The sequence below is a fragment of the Ursus americanus genome, chromosome 14 (assembly GCF_024610735.1).
Source record: "Ursus americanus isolate L20-20 chromosome 14, mUrsAme1.1.p, whole genome shotgun sequence".
Lineage (NCBI taxonomy): Eukaryota > Metazoa > Chordata > Mammalia > Carnivora > Ursidae > Ursus > Ursus americanus.
In genome coordinates, this window is record NC_142140.1 from 47,183,593 (window position 1) to 47,209,513 (window position 25,921).

Genomic DNA, 25,921 nt, shown 5'->3' on the forward strand with positions numbered 1-25,921 from the left:
TTCAGGGGATCAGTTAAAATGGGGTCCCCTACTCCTCTGCCACCTTGCCTCCCTCTCTCAACTCCCTGGAACTTAAATAAGAAGTTAGAGAAAAAAAAATACTTCCAATCTGATGATGGAGAAGGAATATATCAACTTTTAACCTGTAATAAAACAAAACAAAACAAAACAAAACAAAACAAAAACCCCACGAGCCCAAAATACTAAACTCCTAATTGATTTGTGAAAAGATTTATGGATTAAAGGATTGTTGTACTCATGGTTTTATAGAAAGGAGCACAATTTGCTTATTGGAGAAGGAAGAGCAATTTTCTGGAGCTATCAGAAGTTGTGCTCCCATAACAAGTCAATGTTTTGGAGATCCAAGGGACATAGTCAAGACAGGTTCCTCAGGCTTAGATTTGGAAAAAAAAAAACTTTCACTTAGGATTGTAGAAAGTTTTAATGTTAAAGCTATGTAAGCCAGGCAAGTTTATGGAGGAGTAATAAAGTTTGGATGCACCTGAATTCTAAACTGGTCTCCTGGGAGTAAGAATCTAGAGAAAAAAATTCCATTCTGCCCAGAGAAGTTCCCATGGGAGATGTGCTCAAGGGTTGGAGTAATAATGGGAAAAGTGTCTAATGAGCAAGGTTAGGGAACAGATACAGCAAACAGAGGAGCTGTAAATATCTCATCTGCTGCAGCCCCTGGGCATGTTCAACCTTGAGCTGGTGGAGACATGGTTTTTGTGTTTGGATTCCTACCTCTGCTGGGGGACCCATGCTTCACTCCTTCCTGCTGTCCTGTCTGGGGACAGAGCTTCAGTCTCCATCATCAACTATCCAGGGAGGAATTCAGACCTCCACATAGAGACCTTCCTCTCACAGACCCCATCCCGGTGAGTCTAAAGATCAGCAAGTATTTCAGGGAAAGTTCGGAGAGAATGGAAACTGAAGGCTCAGGTTCCAGGGATCAAGTCCTGAACTGGGTCCATACTCAGTGGGGAGTCTCCTTGAGATTCTCTGTCTACCTATTCCTCTACCCCTCCCCCTGCTTGCACTCTCTCTTTCAAATAAATAAAAAAAATCTTTAAAATAATAAAAATAAAAAATATTTAGGATGGGGTATATTGCACCAAATTTGTATTCATTAGAAAGATCTAGATCAATGGAGGAAGCCACGACCTTGCAACTGCTGTTCTTGAGACATACATCTCACAGAATCCTCTCTCACATTAGGTATTCACTTAAAAAGTTTATTTAAAACACAAACAGTCATATTGTAAAGGGCTTTATTTTGCACTTATTTCATTACCTGGAGGTGGAATATATTTTGGCATTTATTAGCCATTTACTTTCTCTATGGCCAATAGTCTGTGCAAGTTCTTTGCTCTATATACTGGGGTTTGAGTGTTCTTACTCTTGTTTTTGTTTGTGTTTTGTTTTTACTGAATCAGTTTCTTTCTTCTTTTTGATTGCACTCTTTCAACCAAAGAATTACAAATGTTGAAGCCAAGTTTGCTATTTGCAGTTTAATTCTTGTATGTATGTACAGATGTAGTTGTTGGGTAGTGTGAGAGTTTATAAATTTTGAGTGGTCAAATCTATCAGTCAGTCCTTTTTTGTCCCACCCCCAATGCTTTTTATGTGCACTGTAGTAATGAACTGCCTTTTGTATGCATTGCCGTCTAACTTCACTTCTTCCTTACTGCTACCTTTTACCTTTGGTGATTAGATCTATTTTCTAAACTAGCACTCATCTTCTGCCATCCTGAGCAACCTAATCTTTTGCATTCAACGCATATCTTTTTCACAAGCATGTTTGACTCCATTTTTGTTTATGTAGGATGACACTATAATTTTAGATACTACTTTCTGCATATTCTTACAATCAATAATAATTGTAAATTATATTTTCCTTTTTTTTCAGTTTTTTCCCATTCCATTTTGATTTAGAAACCTGTATTAATGGAATTGCATTGAATGTGTAGAATGCTCTGTGTAGCATAGACAGTTTCACAATGTTCATTCTTCCAATCCATGAGCTTGGAATGTTTTTCCATTTCTTTGTGTCTTCCTCAATTTATTTCACAAGTGTTTTGTGGTTTTTAGAGTACAAATATTTTACCTCTTGGATTAGTTTTATTTCTAGGTATTTTATGGTTTATGGTGCAATTGTAATTGGAATCCATTCCTTAATTTTTCTTTCTTCTGTCTCATTGTTAGTGTCTAGAAATGCAACTTATTTCTGTGCATTGATTTTGTATCCTGCCATGTTGCTGAATTGCAGTATGAGTGCTAGTAATTTTGGGGTGTAGTCTTTTGTGTTTTCCACAAAATTATCATGTCATTTTCAAATAGTGAGAGTTTGACTTCTTTGCCAATTTGAATGCCTTTTATTTTTTTTGTTGTCTGATTGCTGAGGCTAGGACTTCTAGTACTATGTTGAACAACAGCGGTGAGAGTGGGCATCCCTGTCATGTTCCTGACCTTAAGGGAAAAGTTCTCAGCTTTTCCCCTTTGAGAATGTTATTTGCTGTGGGCATTTTATTGATGGCTTTTATGATATTGAGGTATGTTCCCTCCATCCCTACACTGTGAGTAGTTTTAAATCAAGAATGGATGCTATGTTTTTTCAAATGCTTTTCCTTTTTTTTTAAGATTTTATTTATTTATTTGACACAGAGACAGCCAGTGAGAGAGAGAGCCAGTGAGAGAGAGACAAGCAGGGGGAGTGGGAGAGGAAGAAGCAGGCTCCCAGCAGAGGAGCCTGATTTGGGGCTCGATCCCAGAATGCTGGGATCACGTCCTGAACCGAAGGCAGACGCTTAATGACTGAGCCACCCAGGCGCCCCTCAAATGCTTTTTCTTAATCAATTGAGAGGATCATGCTTTCTGTCCTTTCTTTTATTAATGTGATGTATCACGTTGATTGATTTGGAAATGTTGAGCCACCCTTACAGCCCAGGAATAAAGCCCAGTTTGTCATGGTGAATAATCCTTCTAATGTACCATTGGATCCTACTGGCTAGTGTCTTGGCGAGAATTTTGGCATCCGTGTTCATCAGGGATATTGGTCTGTAAATCTCCTTTTTGATGAGGCTTTTGTCTGGTTTGGGGATTAAGTTAATATTGGTCTCATTGAATGAGTTTGAAAGTTTTCCTTCCCTTTCCATTTTTTGAAACAGCTTTAGAAGAATAGGTATTAATTCTTCTTTAAATGTTTAGTAGAATTCCCTTGGGAAGCCATCTGGCTCTGGACTCATGTTTGTCATTAGATTTTTGATTACTGCTTCAATATCCTATTGGTAATCAGTCTATTGAGGTTTTCTGTTTCTTCCTGTTTCAGTTTAGGTAGTTTATAAGTTTCCAGGAATGCCTCCATTTCTTACTGATTTGTTGGCATTATGAGAACATGATATCTTCTTATAATTATTTGTAATTCTTTGATGTTGGTTGTGATCTCTCCTTTTTCATTCATGATTTTATTAATTTGAGTCCTTTCTCTTCTTTTTGATAGGTCTGGCTAGAGGTTTATCTATCTTATTAATTTCTTCAAAAAAACCAGCTTGTACAGTTTTATTGATCTGTTCTTTTTTTTTTTTAATTTCTAGTTCATTGATTTCTGCTCTAATCCTTACTATTTCTCTTCTCCTGCTTGGTATAATGGCTTTATTTGCTGTTCTTTTTCCAGCTCCTTTAGGTGTAAGTTTCACTTGTGTATTTGAGAGTTTTTTTAATTTTTTGAGAAAGCCTTGTATTACATTGTACTTCCTTCATAGGACCTGTCTTTGCTGTATCCCAAAGGTTTTGAACAGTTGTTTTAACTTTCATTTGTTTCCATGAATTTTTAAAATTCTTCTTTAATTTCCTGGTTGACCAATTCATTTTTTAGTAGGATGCTCTTTAACCTCCAAGTGTTTGAGTTCCTTCCACATTCCCTCCTGTGATTGAGTTCCAGTTTCAAATCATTGTCCTCTGTAAATATGCAGGGAATAATCCCAGTCCTTTGGTAATGATTGAGACCTGATTTGTGACCCAATATGTGATCTATTCTGGAGAATATACCATGTGCACTCGAGAAGAACGTGTATTCTGTTGCTTTTGGAAGAAATGCTCTATATGTATCTGTGAAGTCCATCTGATCCAGTGCATTATTCAAAGTCTTTATTTCCTGTCGATCTTCTGCTTAGATGATCTGTCCATTGCTGTGAGTGGGGTATTGAGTCCCCTACTATTCTTGTATTATTAGCAATGTGTTTCTTTAATTTGGTTATTAATTGGTTTATATAATTTGCTGCTCCCAAGTTAGAAGCATAAGTATTTATAATGGTTAGATCTTGTTAGGTAGACCCTATAAGTATGATATAATGACCCTCTTCATTCCTTAATACAGTCTCTGGTTTAAAATCTATTTTGTCTGATAGAAGGATTGCTACTCCAGTTTTCTTTTGATGTCCATTACCATGATAATTGTTTTCACTCCCTCATTTTCAATCTGGAGGTGACTTTGGGTCTAAAATGAGTCTCTTGTAGACAGCATATGGATGGATTTTGCTTTTTTATCCAATCTGATACCCTGTGTCTTTTGATTGGACCATTTAGCCCATTTACATTCAGGGTAATTAGTGATAGATATGAACTTAGTGCCGTTGTGTTACCTGGAAAGTCCCTGTTTCTGTAGATTATCTCTGATTCTTTCTAGTCTATGTTACTTTGGGGCTCTCTCTTCACTAACAGGATCCCCCTTAATATTTCTCGCAGGGTTCATTTAGTGGTCATATATTCTTTCAGATTCTGTCTGTCCTGGAAGCTTTTTATCTCTCCTTCCATTCTGAATGACAGCCTTGCTGGATAAAGTATTCTTGGCTGCATGTTTTTCTCATTTAGTACCCTGAATACATCATGCCAGACCTTATTGGCCTTCCAGATCTCTCTGTGGTTAAGTCTGCTGCCAGCCTTATATTTCTATCTCTGTAGGTTAATAACCTCTTGTCTCGAGCTGCTTTCAGGATTTTCTCTTTATCTCTGAAATTTCCAATCTTCACTATCATATGTCGGGATGTTGATTTTTTTTTTTTTTTTTGGGGAGGGGTCCTCTCTACCTCCTGGACTTGAATGCGCATTTCCATCTCCAGATTAGGGAAGTTTTCAGCTAGGATTTGCTCAAATATACCTTCTGCTCTTCTCTCGCTTTCTTCTTCCTCGGAGACCCCAATAATTCTAATATTGTTCTGTTTTATGGTATCACTGATTTCTTGAAGCCTCCCCTCATGGTCTATTAGTTGTTTTTCTCTCATTTCCTCAGGTTCCTTCTTTTCTATCATCTTGTTTTCCATGTCATTCTCTCTTCTGCCTCATGTACCCTAGCTTTTAGAGAGTCCAGTTTTGACTACATCTCAGGGCATTTTTAATTTTGGCCTGATTAGATTTCATTTCTGCACTAAGAGATTCTCTAGTGTTTTTTATGTTTTTTTTCAAACCCAGCTAGTAACTTTATAATTACTATCCTGAATCTAGCTCTGACATTTTACTTATATCTATATTGATTAGATCTGTGGCAGAGAGTATTACTTCTGGTTCTTTCTTTTGTTGTGTATTCCTCCTTCCAGTCATTTTTCCCAGAGAAGAAAGGATGAACAAGAGAAGAAAATAAAAAATATCAACCACAACCAAAGCAAAATACACACCAGACAAATATGAAGAGCTTACAAACAAACAAACAAACAAACAAAAAATAAGAAAGAAAAAGAAAAAGAAAGAAAGAAAGAAAAAAAAACAGAGGGTGGGAAGAGAGAATATAATTTCACAGGTGCACAAAACAGGGTGATCCACTCAGTCCTGAGTGTATTTGGTCTATTTGTTAGAATACACTAAATCCAAGAATGTAAAGAAAGGAAAACAAATCTACACACAAAAATAAAATTGAAAACCACGAAAGGTAGCAAAAATCGAAGAATATATAAAATATAAATGTAGAAAAGGAAAGTTAAAAAAACTTAAAAAGAAAGAATTTATAAAATAAGAAATTAGTTGACAAGGAAAAAAAGAAAAAAAAAAGAAAAGGACAAGTTTAAAGTGAAAGATAAACAATCTAGGGAAAAAATCCTTGATTTCTATATTATTTTTCCCCTAACCCTGGAGTTTTGCAATCCTCTGTGTCCTGTAACTTGGTGTTTGGCCGTTGTCTCAGCTGGTCGTCTGGGGGAGGAGCAAGTGGTGGTGATTCTCATGTGTGTTTGCCTGGGTGGGGTTGCAGCACCCCTGGCCTGGGAGCCCGGCTCATTGTAAGCTGCTTCTGGTTGCTCTATGCGCTTTTGTTCCCTGAAGGCTTTCTGCGCTTCTTTAGAGGATGAATATAAAAATGGCCTCCAGCCTCAGTGCTCAAGGATTGTTGCCTCCACTCTTCAGTAAACCCTCAGGGATAAGCAGTCTTCACTTTTGTGTGTGCAAAACTGCAGGCTCCTGCTGTGTGCACCTGCACAGATCTTCCCTTGGGACAGTGGTGGGTTCCCCCATTTGTGCCCTTTGCAGGGCCCCCACATGGAGAGCCGCTGCCTGGGTGTGAGCACACCCTTGCTGACACTCCTGGGGGAAGGTGGAGGGTCGCTGCGATTCTGCTCTTTGCAGGGCCACCACATAGAGAGGGGTCACTGGTTGAGCCCTGGTTCATAGTTTATGGTGAATTGAGATGAAAGTCCCCTCCCAGGCTCGCTGACCCTCACCAGTTTCCCACTCCAGTGCTTGGGAATTCTGTCGGCTCAGGCACTCCCATTTTTTCTGTGTCCCAGGGGATCCTGGGACCACACTGTCCCGCCTAGGATTCTGCCCCACTTTGCGACCTGACCACCTTTCAGGCAGGGATGTGTTTCACTGGAGCAGACTTTTAAAGGTTCTGATTTTGTGTGCTGGGGCTATGTCACTCTCAGGTAGCCAACTTACAGAGGCTCCCTCCCCCTGCTGGTTATCTTCCGAGTATCCCCAAGATTCACTACTCCACACCTCCTGCCTTGCAAAAAAGTGTTCACCGTTCTGCTTGTAGAATTCCAGCAATTCTTTTCTTACATCTCAGGTTGAATTCACAGGTGTTCAGAATGATTTGATAGTTATCTAGCTAAATTCAAGGGACCAGACGAAATGAGGTCCCCTACTCTTCCACCATCTTGCCTCCCCTAGGTCCCGCTGTCTCCTCCTTGAGGCCTCTGTTTAAATGTGTGCTATTATCTGAACAACCAGTAAAAAATAACACCTCCATGCAGTATTTCTTTTTTACTGACTTTTTTCATCATTGCACCTGTCACCGTCTGATATTTTATCTGATATTTTATCTGCTTATCTTCTCCATCACTGAATGGTGCAGACTTTTGTTTCCGGACACCTTTACTCTTTGCCTGGAGGTTAGTCAGTACTGAAGTTTATTTCTCAAATGTATGACGGAATTTCTTATTGAAAGTATAGAATACATGAGTACTTCGGGAAAAGGCCATGTATGGGATGCACATTCCTATTCAGAGCTGGCATGGGGGTCCTGAAAAGGGACAGATTCCATACAAAAACTATGGATGTTCACATTTGAATGTAAAATAAAAATTGCAGAATTTCAATGATATTTGTAATGTTCATTAGTGAGAAAATCAGTCATGTTATTTTTTATTCCATGGTAGTCACCTCCATCACACGGAACCAGGAAATGATACACAAATTTCAGGATTTCTTCTTCTTGGCTTATCAGAGGATCCAGAACTGCAGCCCCTCATATTTGGGCTTTTCCTCTCCATGTACCTGATCACTGTGTGTGGAAACCTGCTCATCATCCTGGCCGTCAGCTCTGACTCTCACCTCCACACCCCCATGTACTTCTTCGTGGCCAACCTGTCCTTTGTAGACATCTGTTTCACCTCCACCACCATCCCCAAGATGCTGTGGAACATCCAGGTTCAGAGCAAAGTCATAAACTACGAAGGTTGCATCACTCAGATATACTTTTTCCTACTCTTCACTGGATTGGATGACTTTCTCCTGACTGTGATGGCCTATGACCGCTTTGTGGCCATCTGTCACCCCCTGCACTACACGGTCATCATGAAACCCACCTACTGTAGACTGCTGGTTCTGGTGTCTTGGATGATCAGTGCCCTGAATTCCTTATTACAAGATTTAATGGTTTTGTGGTTGTCCTTCTGCAGAGAGGAGCAAATCTCCCACTTTTTCTGTGAAATCAATCAGGTAGTCCAACTTGCCTGTTCCAACACCTTACTTAATGACATGATGATGTATTTTGAAGCTGTGCTGCTGGCTGGTGGTCCCCTCGCTGGGATTATTTACTCTTATTCTAAGATCGTTTTCTCCATACTTCATATCTCATCAGCTCAAGGCAAGTATAAAGCATTTTCCACCTGTGCATCTCACCTCTCAGTTGTCTCCTTATTTTATTGTACGGCCCTAGGAGTGTACCTTAGCTCTGCTGCTACCCAGAGCTCCCAAACAAGTGCAGTGGCCTTGGTGATGTACACGGTGGTCACGCCCATGCTGAACCCCTTCATCTACAGCCTGAGGAACAGAGACATAAAGAGGGCTCTGAAAAGAATTGTTGGGGTTCCAGTGACATAACGGCCATTGTCCTGGGGCTGAAGAAGTGCCCATGATTGTAGGACTCAGTCCCAGAGTGAGGACCTGATATTCTTTGATCAGAGAGGGGAAGTAGAATCTGCACCTTCTAGAATCTGCACCTTTGTTCCCTGGAATTTCCATTAGTTTGAATTCAACTTTTCCACACATTTAAGTAATCACTTTATTAATCCTCTGCTTTGTCTGATTTTTTCATACATTCCAATGGTTTCTTCAACCTTGGATCACAAATGCCTAGAAATTTCTGTATCTATCAAGGGGCTAGCTGGATGTCTTCAAACAAATTTCATTTCAAATGACATATCATATCACCTAAATTTTCTCTAGGTTTCCCAAAAGAATAATAATGAGTTGTATTCTTCATATGGAAGACACTACATTGGCCACTATGTTCTTCACATGACTTTATTGTAGAGGAGAATACAAAATCACAGTTTTCCTTTGAATCTGTCAATCTTTTTACATCTCTATCCTACTCCTCTTCCTGAGAATGTGGTCTCTAGCATTGTTTTGTTTAAGTCTCAGGCTCCTGACAAGGATGCTCAGGCTAGGAAAGCCCGGGCGCCCCCTGCACCCCTGTGCTTGTGGACATTCCCACAGATGCTTCCCTGACCAGAGCCTCTGCTGTGGCTGCACCAGCCCTTGGATTCTCACTGTGACTGCAAGACAGGCCTCAGCAACACCCATCAGAGAACTCCAACAAAACCAGGTCTATTACAGCTCCTGGAGGGCATAGGCAGAAAGGTCTGGGGGGGCAGAGATTCATAGCAAGAGAGAGAAAAGCCAGAATTAGGGGGTCTATGGGCAGAGTGGCTAGGGGTTCCCAGGTTATCTCTTTATTGACCAGTTTAAAACATAAGAGTAAAATTCTGGTACAGAAACGCAATGGAGGATCTCTCATGTGTCAGTATCCAGGTTACCCAGGGCTTTCTGAAGAGGTGCTTCATGACTGGGGCAGCCTGAGTGCTTATCTGATAATAGTGTCACACACCTGACAGTATGTTTATTCAGCATGGTTGTCCTTGAAACAGATGCTTCAAAATTCAAAAGCTTCATGTCAGGCACTTTCTCTACAAGCATGCTGCTGTGCTTTAAAGCTAGTCTCCTTGTTTTATTCTATTATTCACCTAGGTGTTCAGAATGCCTATTGTCACCACTTGCAAACACTGATTAGCAAACATATATGTTCCAGTGAAGCCTATATGGAAAGACAAATTTGAATAAATAGATTGACCTCATATGTTCTTAGTGTCAGAAAGACCACAAATACATTTTCTTTGAGTAAATACCCAGTAGTGGGATCCCTGGATCATAGAGTGGGTCTATTTTTAATTTTTACGAACCTCCACACTGTTTTCCAAGTGGCTGCACCAGTTTGCATTCCCACCAACAATGTAAGAGGGTTCCCCTTCTCCACATCCTTGCAGGATCTATTGTTTCCTGTGTTGTTGATTTTAGCCATTCTGACAGGTATGAGGTGATATCTCATGGTGATTTTGATTTGTATTTCCCTGATGATGAGTGATGTTGAGCATATTTTCATGTGCCTTTTGACCATCTGTATGTCTTCTTTGAATAAATGTCTGCTCATTTCTTCTGGCCATTTTTAAAGGAATTATTATTAATTTTTTTTTGCTGTTGACTTGTATAAGTTCTTTATGTATTTTGGATATTAACCCCTTCTTGGATATATCATTTGCAAATATCTTCTCCCATTAAATAGGTTGTCTTTTTGTTTTGTTGATTGTTTCCTTTTCTGTGGAAAATATTTTTATTTTGCTGATCCATTTTCAACATGGATGGATGTAGAGGGTATGGTGCTAAGAGAAATCAGTCAGTCAGAGAACGAGAAATACTGTATGATTTCAGTCATGTGTGGAATTGAAGAAACAAAACAAATAAACAGAGAGGAAAAGAGACAAAAAGATTCTTCAATATGGAGAACAAACTGGTGGTTGCCAGAGGGCAGGTAGATGGGGGGATGGGTGAATTAGATAATGGGGATTAAGAGTACACTTATTGTGATAAGCACTGAGTAATGTATAGAATTGCTGAATCACTATACTGTACACCTGAAACTGATATTATGCTGTAATTATACTGGAATTAAAAAATTAAATATTTGAGAACTATGAGGTTTCAACATTTCAAGCCACCCATTTTATTACTATCTGAAATATTTGTTTTTCATGTTGTGCATCTATTTATTGAGGGTAGAAGATTCATTGAAGTGAAGGATTGCTTAGTGTCTTCTGTTTTATTACCGAGTTATCTTCCTGTTTCTACTTGAAAATTTCCAATGCTCCCTGCTAATATGACTCTTTTACTGTTACACGAAATAACCCCCCTTTCCTAATATTTGTCATAAATACTGAGGGATGGTGAATTAACAATATCAGCATCATCCATTTCAAATCTCCTTCCTGCTTTGAAAGCTTTTCCACCTGCATGATAAGAGGACACTTCACAAGAGAGCTGGATATCCTGCAGGTCCTGAGTTCAGGGTCACCAGTTCTTCTGCACAAATGTGCATTTCCTTCAAATTCTCCCAGTTACCCAGAAGAAACCCACATGTAGTCACTTGTTCATAAAGTCATCGGAAACAAACTTGAATCACAGAATCATCATGACTGCTCTCCTTAGTGTCAGATCCTGTGCCACAAATAAAAACAGCACACGTTCTAATTGCCTCATGTCTGTTCACTTGGATTGTTGTGTCAGTCAGCCCTCGCTGTGTAACAGGCAGTCCTTGTCAAATGACATATCATAATACTTTCATAATCATATGGACTTGTATGCTGGGAAGCATTTCTGATCTCTGCCTGGCTTCTCCTGGATTTGGAGTCAGGTGTGAATCTACATGGTGTTTCCAAGGCCCATCCATGCACGATGCTGTGTGTGGCTGTAGAGCTCTTTTGTCTCAGGCAATTTATGGGCTCTTATTATTACATTTCCATGCGTAGGCTAATCTATTCATAGAAAAAATTGGTTTCTCACATGAGTTACTTAAATTTAATTCCATTGTTCATACATCCGTATTAACACTCAGCTTTCTTCCCCATTAGAAGTGCTGTCTCCCACCCCTCTTAAGTGAGAGTCAGCTGCCTGTGCTCTAGATCCTACCTGTAGCCATGCACCATTAGATTTATTCCACTGAATTAAATCATTAGAGTATAATTATACACAATAACCTGCATATGTGAAGTGTGCTCATTGATAAATTAAAGGAAGTACAAAAAATGACGAGTAAATGTTGCAAGTTTCCTATTTGTGTATGATTTAACACTATACATAAGTGTTAACGGCTTTGTTAAGTAATTATTGAACTTAAGGATTCTGAGCATCATTTTCTCTATTTCTCAGGGTAATTTGGGATTCTAAACATAAGTTCATATGGACATTGTTGGAACTGAATAAAATTTGTGGACTTTCTTGTTCACCTCAAAGAAAACATTTGAGGGTAATGGTTGTGTCTTGTGTATGTGTGTGTTTGGATACATTTTTGTTTCAAATAAGCTCACTCACATGTGTACACACAGACGCATTCATGAGCTCATCTTTTATGTTGAAAGGAATCATGAGAAAGCTGGAGAGGATAGCACTGAGAAGAATGAACTTTTAAATGTACTGTATGGTGAATAACATAATATAATAAAAATATTATTATGAGAAAAAAATAAATATATGTGAAATAAAATGATTCAGAAATACAGATAAAGATGTAAATTGCAATGAGTGACCTCAATTTTGATCATGAGTTCCTTTCCTATGTCACTGCCTCGAGGCCTCAGAGTCAGACCACAGGCACATTTATGACACAAGGAATTCACTGTATCAGTTGATGGGGCAGAATATAACCACATCGATTTAAAATTTCCTTTCTAACTACTGTGGGTTTGTAATATAAATTTCCCTTATCCAAGGGAAGCTGATGAGTGAATTGAGAGGTTTAAACTCCATTGCCTCAAATAATGTTATTGACCATGTCCGTATGAGATTCCTCCTGGCGCTGTAAAATATCCCCACACTAGTTGCTTAAAACAAACACGTACATGCTCTTTCAGTTCCGGAGTCAGAAGCTTGGAAGGAGTCTCATGGGCTAATAGCAAGTTGTCTGCAGGGTTGAGTTCCTTCTAGAGATTCAAAGGAAAATCTGTTTCCTTTCCAATTCCAGTCTCTCTTGCTGGCCGCCTGCATTCCTGGGGTCCTGGCTCTTCCTCCACCTTCAGAGACAGCAGGGCAGCATTTTCAAAGTCTCTCTGACACCAACTCTTTTGTCTCCCTCCTCAACATTTGGAGGACTGTGTGATTACCTTAGTCCCACTTGGTTAGTCATGGCTAATCTTTTTATCTTTTTGTCTTTTTAAAAATTTATTTTATATTTAACAGAATTTTAAATTGAAGTTTAATTAACATACAGTGTTTTATTATTTTCAGGGGTCCAATATAATGATTCAATGATTCTATACATTTTTCAGTACTCATTAAGAAACGTGTATTCTTTTTTGTCAAGTTTTTATTTAAATTCCAGTTAGTTGACACACAGCAAAATATTACTTTCAGGTGTACAATTTAGCAATTCAACACTTCCATACATCAGCCTGTACTCATCAGGGCAAAAGTGCTCCTCAATTCTAATGACCTTTTTCATCCACCTCAACCTTTTTTATTTTATTTTATTTTATTTTATTTTATTTTATTTTATTTTATTTTATTTTATTTTATTTTATTTTATTATTTTATTTTCTTTTCTTAAAATTGATTAGCAAACTTATAGTATTTTATTTTATTTTTAAGTAGGCTCCATGCCCAAGTCAAAGCCCAACATGGGGCTTGAACTCATGACACTGACAAGATCAAGACCTGAGCTGAGATCGGGAGTCAGAGGCTGGATTGACTGAGCCACCCAGGTGCCCCTTAACCATTTTTAAGTGCACAGCTCAGCGGGATGAAATGCATTCACATTGTTGTGCAGTTGGCAGCACCATCCATCTCCAGAACTCTTTCATCTTGTGAACCTCAAGCTCATACCTAAATATATATATTTTAATTACCATTTTTTTAGATTTTATTTATTTATTTGTCAGAGAGAGAGAGACAGAGAGAGAGAGGGAGGGAGAAAGCACAAGCAGGGGGAGTGGCAGGCAGAAGGAGAGGGAGAAGCAGGCTCCCTGCTTGGACTTGATCCCAGGACCCCTGGGTTATGACCTGAGTTGAAGACAGAAACTTAACCAACTGAGCCACTCAGGTGTCCCTAATTACCCCAAATTTTATACATTTTATACAACAACAGCTCTTAATTTATGTTAAAGCATTGAACTGTTAAATGTTTTAGCAAAAGTGTCATGGAAGCTGAAGACCGTAGTACTCATGATTTTATGTCAGAGGAATACAGTTCTTCACCCTGTTGAAAGGGGGGAATAGCAATCTTCTGGAGATATCAGAGCTGTGTCCCACCATGAATCAATATTTTGGAGACCCAAGGAGCCTAGTAAAGAAAAACACTTCTCTCTTAGGTTTGGAGAAATCTTTAACTCAGGGTTGGGATAAGGAGCTAGGAGGTTAGCTCTGTGGGAGGGAGGTGAGTTCAGGGAAGAGTAATATCTGGATTTACCTAACTTGTAAGTTGGTCTCTTGGGAAAAGGAAACTACAGGAAAGAAATTCCCATTTGTGCAGGCAATGTCTCAAGGGGGATGATGTGCTCCGTGGTTGGAGTAACAGGAGGAAAATACGCCTAAGGAGCAGATAGGGAGCTGTAAATATCTCTTCTGCTGTTGTCCCTCAGCAGGTGCAAGCTTGGGCTGACTGGGACATGGTTTTTTTCTGGAGTCCTAGGTCTGTTTAGGAGACTCCTGCTGTATTGTTTGAGAACAGAGCTTCAGTGTCCATCATCAACCATCGAGGGAGGAATTCAGATGTCCTCACAGAGACCCCCATGCAGGTGAGTCCAGAAACCCAGCAGGTACTTCAGGAAAGGGCCAGAGAGAATGAAGGGTGAGAACATTTACCTGATGCCACCTGAGAGCCAACCCAGCCTAGCTCAGCACCAGGACATCACTGTGGTTGTTGGCTTGCTTGATTAACTAATGAATGGATTTATTCATGATCCTAAAAATAAAAGTAAACATTGAAATTAACCATCCAGGGGAGATTGTTGTAGATTAAGTAGTGCTGATGGAGGTGGGGTGATGGGTGGCAGAAAGTGGTTCTAATAAAAGTAGAACACGAGTCCACGAATTTTTGCGATTAAGGGAATAGAGATACAGGGTATTAGCCAGGAGGGATAGGCAGTCAAGGGACGGCATTCCTTTCATTCTTTTTAAACCAGGGAAAATTTGAGTATGTTTTCATACTGATGAGAAAGATCCAGACCAATGGATCATGAGATACACATTTCACATGTCCTTTTTCATGCTGGGTATTCCAATCAATGTTTTTTTTTTTTTAAATTTAATAGGTGAAAAGGAGTATGCTAAAATAGCTTCACATTGGAATTATTTCCTTACTGGTGAGAATGAGTACATTTGTGAATTTCTGAGACATTTGCTTTCTCTATTGTAAATTGTGCCAGTTCTGTGCTTTTGTTTGGTGGGTTTGGAGTGTTTATCTTCCTGTTGTTGACTGCATTTTTTTCAAAAATAGAGATTTTCCATCAACTTTGCCATTTACCTTCAGTTCCTTTATGTATGTATGTATGTATGTATGTATGTATGTATGTATGTATTTGAGGGTAGTAGGAAAATTTATACATTTTGTGCGCTCAAACCTATCATTGGTCATATTTTCCTCCCCTCTTTTGCATGTTTAAGTGTAGAAAGTTCTTCTGCATCATTTGAATAAATAAATCACCATTTATACATATTTCCAACCTATCTTCACATTTCTGTTATTCCTTATCGTACCTTCTGGCCTTTTGTGATTAGATCTATTTCTCAAAGTCACATCACCTGTGGCCCTCATTTGGAAGGTATTCTTCTTTATCGTTTGACTAACATTCACCTTTTCTTCCTAAAGAAATATGAATTATTATATCTCTGTATGACATGAAAGCATCAGTTTAGATAATGCTTCCTACCCACTTTTTAAAATATATTTTTATTTCTAATTTTTATGTTTTTTAAAAGTAATCTGTATGTGCAATGTGGGGGTCAAACTCACAACCCCAAGTCAGGAGTCGTAGTCCACTGACAGGGCCAGCCAGGCACCCGGGTTTCCAGGTCTTTAGCACTTTAATTCTTCAATTAGTGATCTGCATTGATGTCATTACATTTATACTATTTAAACCTCTCCATAAAGTTTTAGATTGTCACAGTGTTTCATACTGTTGATTGAAACAGCTCCATAACTAACCTATTCCCCTCTCTTACTGCTATCCTTTGTTCCATAATCTCTTAGCTTCTTTTAAAACTTACATGTCTATATTATGTACACACAAATACTCATGCACTTTTATACAAATTCATGTATAGAATCTAATACTCATTGTAAATGATCTTTATGCCCTGGTGCAGTCTTTTTTTTTTTTTTTTATAGCTTGTCTTCCTCAATAGCACCTTATAGACTTTCCTCCACCAACCAGTACAATGCTAATTCATTACTTCAGTGATTGCATAGTATTTCACGGTGTGTCTGTGTCATTTACACTTTTTGAGGCTTTTTCATATTCTTTCTCATTAAATTGTTAGCATATCAATTGTACAAAAATATTTTGAGATTGAGTTAAAATGCTGGTTTTCCACCAGGGGCAATTTTGTCCTCCAGGGGACATTGAGCGATGTCCAGAGACATTTTAGGCTGTCAGACTGGGGAGGTGTCACTAGAGGCCAGAGATGCTCTAAACATCTGACAATGCCCAGGACAAACCCCACCTCAGAGACTGATCTGGGCCACAATATCAATAGTGGCTGAGATGAGGAACCCTGAGGTAAATGATACATATCTGTATTTTTGATACTTACAGCTGTTTTCAGATTATTTCCCCCAAATATTATGGAATGTCACATTTATGCTATGAAAACTAAGGAGTACCACTTTGCTACCTGTTTAAAACTTCCAATCCCAATCGATATGATAGCTCCTTAAATTTTTGGACAGGCTGATGGGTGTGGAAGGGATTCCTTGTTTTCATAAAGAAGCAGTGTGTTGAGGTGAACTTCACATATTTGGTCACCATTTTGACTTGCCCATTATTATACACATATATTATATGTCCATTTTCCACAGGTGTCAGAATTTTGTGATTTTTACAGACTATTATTTCTCTCTCTTTTTTTGAGAGAGTGCTGGAAGGGAGGGGCAGAGGGACAGGGAGAGAGAGAATCGTAAGTAGGTTCCATGCCCAACAAGGAGCCTGATGTGGGGCTTAATCTCATGACCCAAGATCATGACCTGATCCAAAATCAAGAGTTGCACACTTAACCAACTGAGCCACCCAGGCACCCCTGCAGTTTATTGTTTCTCTATTGAATTCTTTTTTTAAAAAAAAAATTGTTATTATGTTCAATTAGCCAACATATAGTACATCATTAGTTTTTGATGTAGTGTTCAAGGATTCATTAGTTGTGTATAACACCCAGTGCTCATTACATCACGTGCCCTCCTTAATACCCATCACCCAGTTACCCCATTCCCCCACCCCTGCCCGTCTGTAACTCTCAGTTCATTTCCCGGAGTCCATAGTCTCTCATGGTTTGTCTCCCTCTCTGATTTCTTCCCATTCAGTTTCCCTCCCTTCCGCAGTGGTCCTCTGTGCTATTCCTTATGTTCCACATATAAGTGAAACCATATGATAATTGAATTCTGTGGAGATATTTGGAAACATTTGAAAATGTTTTAAATTCTATTAGTTAATGTGTAACTTCTTCCTTCTCAGTTTCTTGCCTTAATTGAGATGGTTTTGCCTGTAGATTTTATTTGTTTTATTTATTTATTTTTTATTTGGGGGATTTTTCTGTTAATTTTAAGGACTTTGGGGGGATGTTTTGTATTTTTTAAATTTATTTTTTATTGAGTTCTGAATAGCTTATGTGGAAAAAAAATAATTATGGAAATAATTGGAGCCTAGGTGATGTTTCCTATTCCAAGGAGCACTTAGATTTGCCTCTAGCTGTGGCTAGGGGCACTAGCAATGAAACTCCACCTCGAGCCATCTACAGTGATTGAGTCTCTGGAGAGCCAGACTATTTTTGGCTCTCTGTCCCATCCTGAGTGGAGGCCTCTGGGTTCCCAATTCAAAGCATGAGTGATGAACTGGAGCTCCCCATCCATAATGGGCCTTGGACCTCATACCCCAATCTCTCAGCTGCCTCTGCCTGAACTGACAGATGTTCCTGGATGACAAGGGGCTCTAGCTGCCAGACTCTCCTCTCTCAGGTTCCTTCTCCCAGATCTGACCCTGTGATTCTTCACTGCACTGATAAATTTTCTATTTCTTCAATAGATGTTATTTAATATTTTAACCCAGAGTGTTGATTTGCATTACTTTTTCCTATATTACTGAAGTCATCCCACCCTTACTTCTTTGTAAATAAAAAAGTATGAGGCCCCAGACTTGAAGCCAGAACACCAAACTACTGTATCTGTTTTTCACTTACTAAATGCATTATTTCAGGCAACTTTCTCATAAACTCAGCTTCTGCAAATAAAGATAAGAATTTTATCTCCCTAAAAAAATTATTTTTTATTTTCTGTATATTGACATGCAGTGTTTTATCAGTTTCAGGTGTAAAATACAATGATTCAACAGTTATATACATTACTCAGTGCTCATGACGATGAGTGTAGTCTTTTTTTTTAATGATATGTTAGTCACCATACAGTACATCATTAGTTTTTGATGTAGTGTTCCATGATTCATTGTTTGTGTATAACACCCAGTGCTCCATGCAATATGTGCCCTCCTTAATACCCTTCACTGGGCTAGCCCATCCCCCAACCCCCTCCCTTCCAAAACCCTCTGTTTGTTTCCCAGAGTCCATAGTCTCTCGTGGTTCATTTCCCTCTCTGTTTACACCCCCTTCATTCTTCCCTTCCTTCTCCTACTGATCTCCCTGCTATTCCTTATGTTCCACAAATGAGTGAAACCATATGATAATTGTCTTTCTCTGCTTGACTTATTTCTGATGAGTGTATTCTTAATTCTCTTCACCTATTTCCCCCATCACTTCACCCACCCACCCACCCCCTGTGGTAACTAGCAGATTGTTCTCTATAGTTAAGAGTCTGTTTTTTGGTTTGCCTCTTTTTTCCTTGTTCATTTGTTTTGTTTCCTAAATATCAAATACGTGTAACTGTGGGTGGGAATGCAAGTTGGTACAGCCACTCTGGAAAACAGTGTGGAGGTCCCTTGAAAAGTTAAAAATTGAGCTACCCTATGATCCAGCCATTGCACTACTGGGTATTTACCCCAAAGATACAGACATAGTGAAGAGAAGGGCCATATGCACCCCAATGTTCATAGCAGCATTGTCCACAATAGCTAAATCGTGGAAGGAGCTGAGATGCCCTTCAACGGATAACTGGATTAAGAAGATGTGGTCCATATATACAATGGAATATTACTCAGCCATCAGAAAGAACGATTACACAACATTTGCGGCAACATGGATGGGACTGGAGGAGATAATGCTAAGTGAAATAAGTCAAGCAGAGAAAGACAATTATCATATGGTTTCACTCATTTATGGAACATAAGAAATAGCAGGAAGATTGGTAGGAGAAGGAAGGGAAGAATGAAGGGGGGTTAAACAGAAGGGGGAATTAATCATGAGAGACTGTGGACTCTGGGAAATGGACTGCGGGCTTCAGAGGGGAGGGGCATGGGGGATTGGGATAGGCTGGTGATGGGTATTAAGGAGGGCACATACTGTGTGGTGCACTGGGTGTTATATGCAAGTGATGAATCATGGAACATTGCATCAAGAACTGGGGATGTACTGTATGGTGACTAATATAACAAAATAAACATTATTAAAAAACAAATGCACATTATAACTTCAATTAAAAACAGTCATTGGAAAAAATTCTAGAAGAAAATACAATAAAATAGTAATGACAGTGAAAAAAATAAATATCAAATATGTGTAAAATCATATGGTATTTGTCTTTCTCTGGCTGACTTATTTCACTTAGTATAGCCCCCTCTTGATTAATCTATGTTGTTGCAAATGGAAAGATCTCCTTTGTACCTCTTAATACCCTTTATCTACTCCCCCTCCACCTACTCTCTGGCAAGTACCAGTTTTTTCTCTGTATTCATCTGTTTGTTTATTTGTTCTGTTTTTTAGATTACACATATAAGTGAGGTCATATGGTATTTGTCTGATTTATTTCACTTAGTATAGTACCCTCTAGATCCATCCATGTTGTTGCAAATGGCAAGATATTGTTATTTTTTATTGGTGAGAAATGTTCATATATATACACATATATTTACATATATTATTTATATACCATATTATATATTATATTTATATATATGAATATGAAGTTATATATATATCTTCTTTATCCATTCATCTATTCATGGACACTTGGGTTGGGCTGCCTCCATATCTTGGCTATTATAAACAATGCTGCAATAAACATTGGGTGCATATGTATATTTGAATTAGTGTTTTTGTCTTCTTTGGGAAGCGGATTACTTGATCATGAGATATTTCTATTTTTAACTTTTTGAACCTCCATTCTGTTTTCCACAGTGGCTGAGCCAGTTTGCAGTCCTAACAGTGCACAAGGATTCCCTCCTCTCCACATCCTGACCAACACTTATCATTTCTTGTCATTTTAAACTAGCCATTCTGACTATTGTGAGGTGATAGTTTTATTCTTTTGGATGTCACCCAGATGGAATTATTTTATTTCCTTTTCAGATTGTTCACTGTTTGTATGTAGATATTCAACTGATGTTTTGAGGGTTGGCTTTGTATCCAGTTACTTGACTGAATTAATGTAATAATTTTGTTAGTGTTTTGTGGCATCTTCAGGATTTTCTACATATAAGATCACACCGTGTGCAGATATAAATTTATTTCTTCCTTTCCAGTTTGGATGCCTTTTATTTCTTTTTCTTTCTTTAGTTGCTCTGGTTAGAACTTCCAGTGTTATGTTCAGTAGAAGTCAGGAAAGGGGGCATCCTTGCCTTGTTCCTGACCATACAGGAAGAAATGTTGACTGTATCCCTATTGAGTATCATGCTTGCTGTGGCTTTTTCATAAAAGGCTTTACGTTGAGATAGTTTCCTTCTATTTTTAGTTTTTCATGATTTTATCATGTTTCATACAGATATAAACATTAATTTCTTGAGTGCAGAACATGAACAAATACAATTGCCCAGTTAGTAATGCATAATTGTGTCCTGCTCTTTCTCTCTTATTTTGGTAGTCACATCAAAGACATGGAACTAGAGAATGATACACGAATATCAGAATTTCTTCTTCTGGGATTTTCAGAGGAACCAGAACTGCAGCCCCTCCTATTTGGGCTTTTCCTCTCCATGTACCTGATCACTGTGTGTGGAAACCTGCTCCTCATCCTGGCCATCAGCTCTGACTCCCACCTCCACACCCCCATGTACTTCTTCCTGGCCAACCTGTCCTTTGTAGACATCTGTTTCACCTCCACCACCATCCCCAAGATGCTGGTAAATATACAAACATAGAGAAAAGTCATAACTTATGATAGCTGCATCACACAGATGTACTTTTTCATACTTTTTGTAGGTTTGGACAACTTCCTCCTGACTGTGATGGCCTATGACCGCTTTGTGGCCATCTGTCACCCCCAGCACTACACGGTCACCATGAACCCCCAGGTCTGTGTACTGCTGGTTCTGGTGTCCTGGATCATGAGTGTCCTGCATTCCTTGTTACAAACCTTAATGGCGTTGTGGCTGTCCTTCTGTAGTGTCTTGGAAATCCCCCACTTTTTCTGTGAGCTTAGTCAGATGATCCAACTTGCCTGTTCTGACACCTTTCTTAATGACATGGTGCTGTATTTTGCAATTGTGCTGCTGGTTGCTGCTCCCCTGGCTGGGTTCCTTTTACTCTAAGCTAGTTTCCTCCATATGTGGGATCTCATCAGCTCAGGGGAAGTACAAAGCATTTTCCACCTGTGCATCTCACCTCTCCATTGTCTCCTTGTTTTATTGTACAGGCCTAGGAGTGTACCTTAGCTCTGCTTCTACCCAGAGCTCCCACGCAGGTGCAGTGGCCTCAGTGATGTACACGGTGGTCACCCCCATGCTGAACCCCTTCATCTACAGCCTGAGGAACAGAGACATAAAAGGGACTCTAAATGTATTTTTCAGAAAGAAGCCATAAAAGGGCCATTTTTTCAAGAAGTACCTGTTATTGCAGGCTAATGCCTAACAGCCAGAAATTGTGATTCGTTAATCAGATCATGAAATAAGAACTTAATCCCTCTATCTGTATCCTGGAGTGTCACGTTTTCTAAATTCAACTGCTTTATTAAACTTTCTGCTCCTTTTGATAGCCAAGAATTTTTTTTCTTTTTTGTTTTCTTAATTTCCATATTAGTTCCAACCCTGAATCAGGAACGATTTGGAGATTTCCATTTGCCTCGTAGAGTGATGAACTCTACTAGTTTCATGGAATAAACTATGTTTTGCAACTGAGACCATTCTCATAATTTTATTGTAGAGGATATTCTGAGATCACAGGTTTTCGCTCTGTGTCTGCCATTCATTTCCATGTTAATACTTTAAATGTTCTTTCTGGTAATACATACTTAACCTACTAGTTTGTTCTGTAGCTAGTCTTGCGGTTTTATGATCCTCTTTAGGATCCTATTCTCATAGCAGCTCAGCATCCACAGTATACCCAGCACAGAATAATAAAGCAAAAATCATTTATGAAAAACACAATCCAAGTGTAATCTACAGAAAGACAAATTTGCATAAACCAAGTTACCCAATACGGGTTCAGTGTCAGGGAAGACCTGAAATGAGATGAAGCACAATTTTCGATCACATCATATTTCTTTGTGGAAAATGTGCTTTTGATGATGAACATCTACCATTGAAGTCGGAATAGTTAGCGTCCATGTTTAAAGGGTTTTATTAATTAAAGTGAAGACTGTAGTGGCAGATTTTATATTATTTAATTGGATGATTTTGCCATTCTACTTGAAAATTTACAGTGCTGCCTACAAATATTACTCCTTTTTAAAAAAATGTTACAAATGTTATAGTGTGAGTGAACAGAAAGTGTTTTCACTGTCATTAAATTTTTTACTTATCTTGTGATGCTTTGCTGCTTTTATTTATTTGCATCTTCTCCTCCTCCCCTTTTCTTTGCTCTAACAAATGGCTTGCAAATTTGCTTAGGTTTTCAAAAATTAACTCCTAGGTTTGTTAATCTTTTCTATTGGTTTTCTGGTCTATGTATCATTTCTGTATGCTCTGATATTTGGTATTTCTTTTCCTCTGCTGCTTAGGACTTAGTTTGTTCTTTCTCTAGGTCTTTGAATCATACAGTTAGGTTATTCACTTAAGCGCTTTTATTTTTCTTAATGTAGACATTTATAGCTATAAACTTCCCTCTTAGAGTTGCTTTGGCAACATCCCATAAGTTTTGATAGGCCATGTTTCCATTTTCATTTGGTTGAAGATATTTATTTATTTATTTATGTATTTATGTATTTATGTATTTTTTATTATGTTATTTTAGTCACCATAGTATCATTAGTTTTTGATGTTGTGTTCTATGATTCATTGTTTGCGTATAACACCCAGTGCTCCATGCAATACTTGCTCTCCTTAATACCCATCACCCTGTTACCCCATTCCCCCCCGACACCCTCAGTTTTTTTCCCAGAGTCCATAGTCTCTCATGGTTCATCTCCCTTTCTGATTCCCCCTCTTCATTTTTCCCTTCCTTCCCCTAATGTCCTCCCCGCTATTCCTTATGTTCCACATGTAAGTGAAACCATATGATAATTGTCTTTCTCTGCTTGACTTATTTCATTAGCACAATCCCCTCCAGTTCTATCCATGTCAATGCAAATGTTGGGTATTCATCCTTACCAATAGCTGACTAATATTCCATTGTATATATAGGCCACATCTTCTTTATCCATTCATCTGTTGAAGGGTATCCTGACTCCTTCCACAGTTTGGCTATTGTGGACAATGCTGCTATGAACTTCGGGGTGCATATGGCCCTTCTTTTCACTACATCTGTATCTTTGGGGTAAATACCTAGTAGCGCAATTGCTGAGTCATAGGGTAGCTCTATTCTTAACATCTTGAGGAACCTCCATACTGTTTTCCAGAGTGGCTGTACCAGCTTGCGTTCCCACCAACAGTGTAAGAGTATTCCCCTTTCTCCACATCCTCACCAATATTTGTTCTTTCCTACTTTGTTGATTGAAGATTTTCAAATTTTCTTTTTGGTTTCTTCTTTTAACCACCAGCTGCTCATGAGTGTGTGGTTTAATTCCCACATGTTTGTGAATGTTTCAGATATCTGTGCCCTTAAACTCATTGCAGCGTTATTTACAATAGTCAAGACACGGGAACAGCTGAGTATCATCAACAGGTGAATTAATGATGATGACATATCTATACAGTGGAATTCAACAATAAAAAAGAAGACATCCATTCCTTTGCTAAAACATGGATGGCCTCCGAGAGCATTATGCTAAGTGAAATAATCAGAGAATGACCAATGTTGTATGATCTCACTTATATGTGAAATACAAAATCTGAACTCATAGAAACAGAGAGTAGGTTGATGTTTGTGGCTGGAGTTTGTGGAAATGAGAAGATGCTGGTGAAAGCCTACAAAACTTGAGTTATAAGATGAATGAGTATGATTTCACTCAGATGTGGAATATAAGAAATAGTGCAGAGGATCATAGGGGGGGGAGGGAAATTTGAATGGGAATAAATCGGAGAGGGAGACAAACCTTGAGAGACTCGACTCTGGGAAACAAACTGAGGGTTGTGGAAGGGGAGGTGGGTGGGGGGATGGGGTAACAGGGTGATGGGCATGAAGGAGGGCATGTGATGTGATGTGATGAGCACTGTGTGTCATATCAATTGATGAATCTTTGCACACTATATCTGAAACTAATGAGGTGAATGAGATGAATGAGTTCTGGGAACGTAATGTACAACATGGTTTATATGGTTAACTATACTGTCTTGAATACTTGAATGTTGCTAACAGAGTACATAGTAAATGTTCTTACAACAAAAAGAAATGATAACTTTGTGAAACGATTAATGCATTCAGTAAGTTATCCTGGCGATCATTTCACAATGTACATGCATATAAAATCACCAAGTTGTATGCTTAAACTTCCAGAATTTTATATGTCAATTACATTTCAATAAAACTGGAAAAATGAGGGGTGGGGGATGGGGTAATTGGGTACGGACATTAAGGAGGACACGTGATGTGATGAGCAGTGTGTGTTATATGCAACTGATGACTAATTGAATTCTACATCTGCAGCTAATGATGTACTATGTTTTGGCTAATTGCATTTAAATTAAAAAAGCAAAAGTGGAAAAACGATGAAAAAATACTCCTATGTCTCTGTCGTCTTCCTTGCATTTCAAATGTCTCCTCCTTCTAGCAGAATTTTCCTCATAAAAAAGGAGTGCCAGAATGAAAACCATTATGAATATGTCAATGAGAAGGTCAATGAATAGGAAAAATGTATCTATATTAAGGATGCTATGAAGATGGCATCAGTGATACAACTGTTCTTAGCCCCATCAATTGGTGAGTTAGAAATGGGGTCCCTGTTCTCTCTGAAGTATCTGGAAAGAAAAACTTTTATTTCTTTGATATTTTCTTGGACTAGGAATGGTGACCTACAAGCAAGAGGTGGGGAGTAAATATTTACTTTGGAGGAAAGCCTGACCTTCTGAACTAAATTTCCATAACTGTGGAGTAGACACATAATTCAGTCTTACTGTCTTCTCAAAGATCAGTGCACTGCTGAAGGTGGAAGTGGAAATGAAACCTCTCAAATTGAAATTTACACCAGTGGTAGACTGTTGGCAGAGAGGGTCCCACATCCCCGTTGTTCTATGTGGCCATGTCTTTGGCAATGTGGTCAGCACCTTCCATTAGGTGGTAGAGACCATTCCTCCACCTTTGATCTGGGCTGTATTAGGATTTTTTATTTGCTGTGGCCAGCAGGATATGGAGTGACAGTGGACCTTAGAGTCTTGGTGCATTTCTGGTGCTCTGTCTTAGATCTCTGGCTCCAAAAGTGAATTAAGGCAGGTGGGCTGCCAGAGGAAGTGAGGACATGTGGAGCAGAGCCCAGCCAAAGCCA

At 38.8% G+C, this 25,921-nt stretch overlaps 1 protein-coding gene and 1 pseudogene across 1 annotated transcript; both read left to right on the forward strand.

The window, feature by feature from the left end:
• The first annotated feature begins 6,288 nt into the window (after positions 1 to 6,288).
• LOC123796674 (olfactory receptor 7A17-like) lies at positions 6,289 to 8,589 on the forward strand. The gene is made up of 2 exons (XM_087867719.1): positions 6,289 to 6,389; positions 7,644 to 8,589. Exons 1-2 carry the CDS (start codon positions 6,289 to 6,291, stop codon positions 8,587 to 8,589), a joined length of 1,047 nt encoding a protein of 348 aa, XP_087723845.1.
• A 12,587-nt stretch (positions 8,590 to 21,176) lies between these two features.
• On the forward strand, positions 21,177 to 21,927 carry LOC123796668 (olfactory receptor-like protein OLF4; annotated as a pseudogene).
• The last annotated feature ends 3,994 nt before the right edge of the window (positions 21,928 to 25,921 follow it).

Excerpts from the sequence above, each read along its gene's own strand:
- LOC123796674 (XM_087867719.1), top strand. The coding sequence starts at position 6,289 with ATGCGCTTTTGTTCCCTGAAGGCTTTCTGCGCTTCTTTAGAGGATGAA. Across the intron at positions 6,390-7,643 it reads ATTGTTGCCTCCACTCTTCA|TCACCTCCATCACACGGAAC; the intron begins GTAAACCCTCAG and ends ATTCCATGGTAG.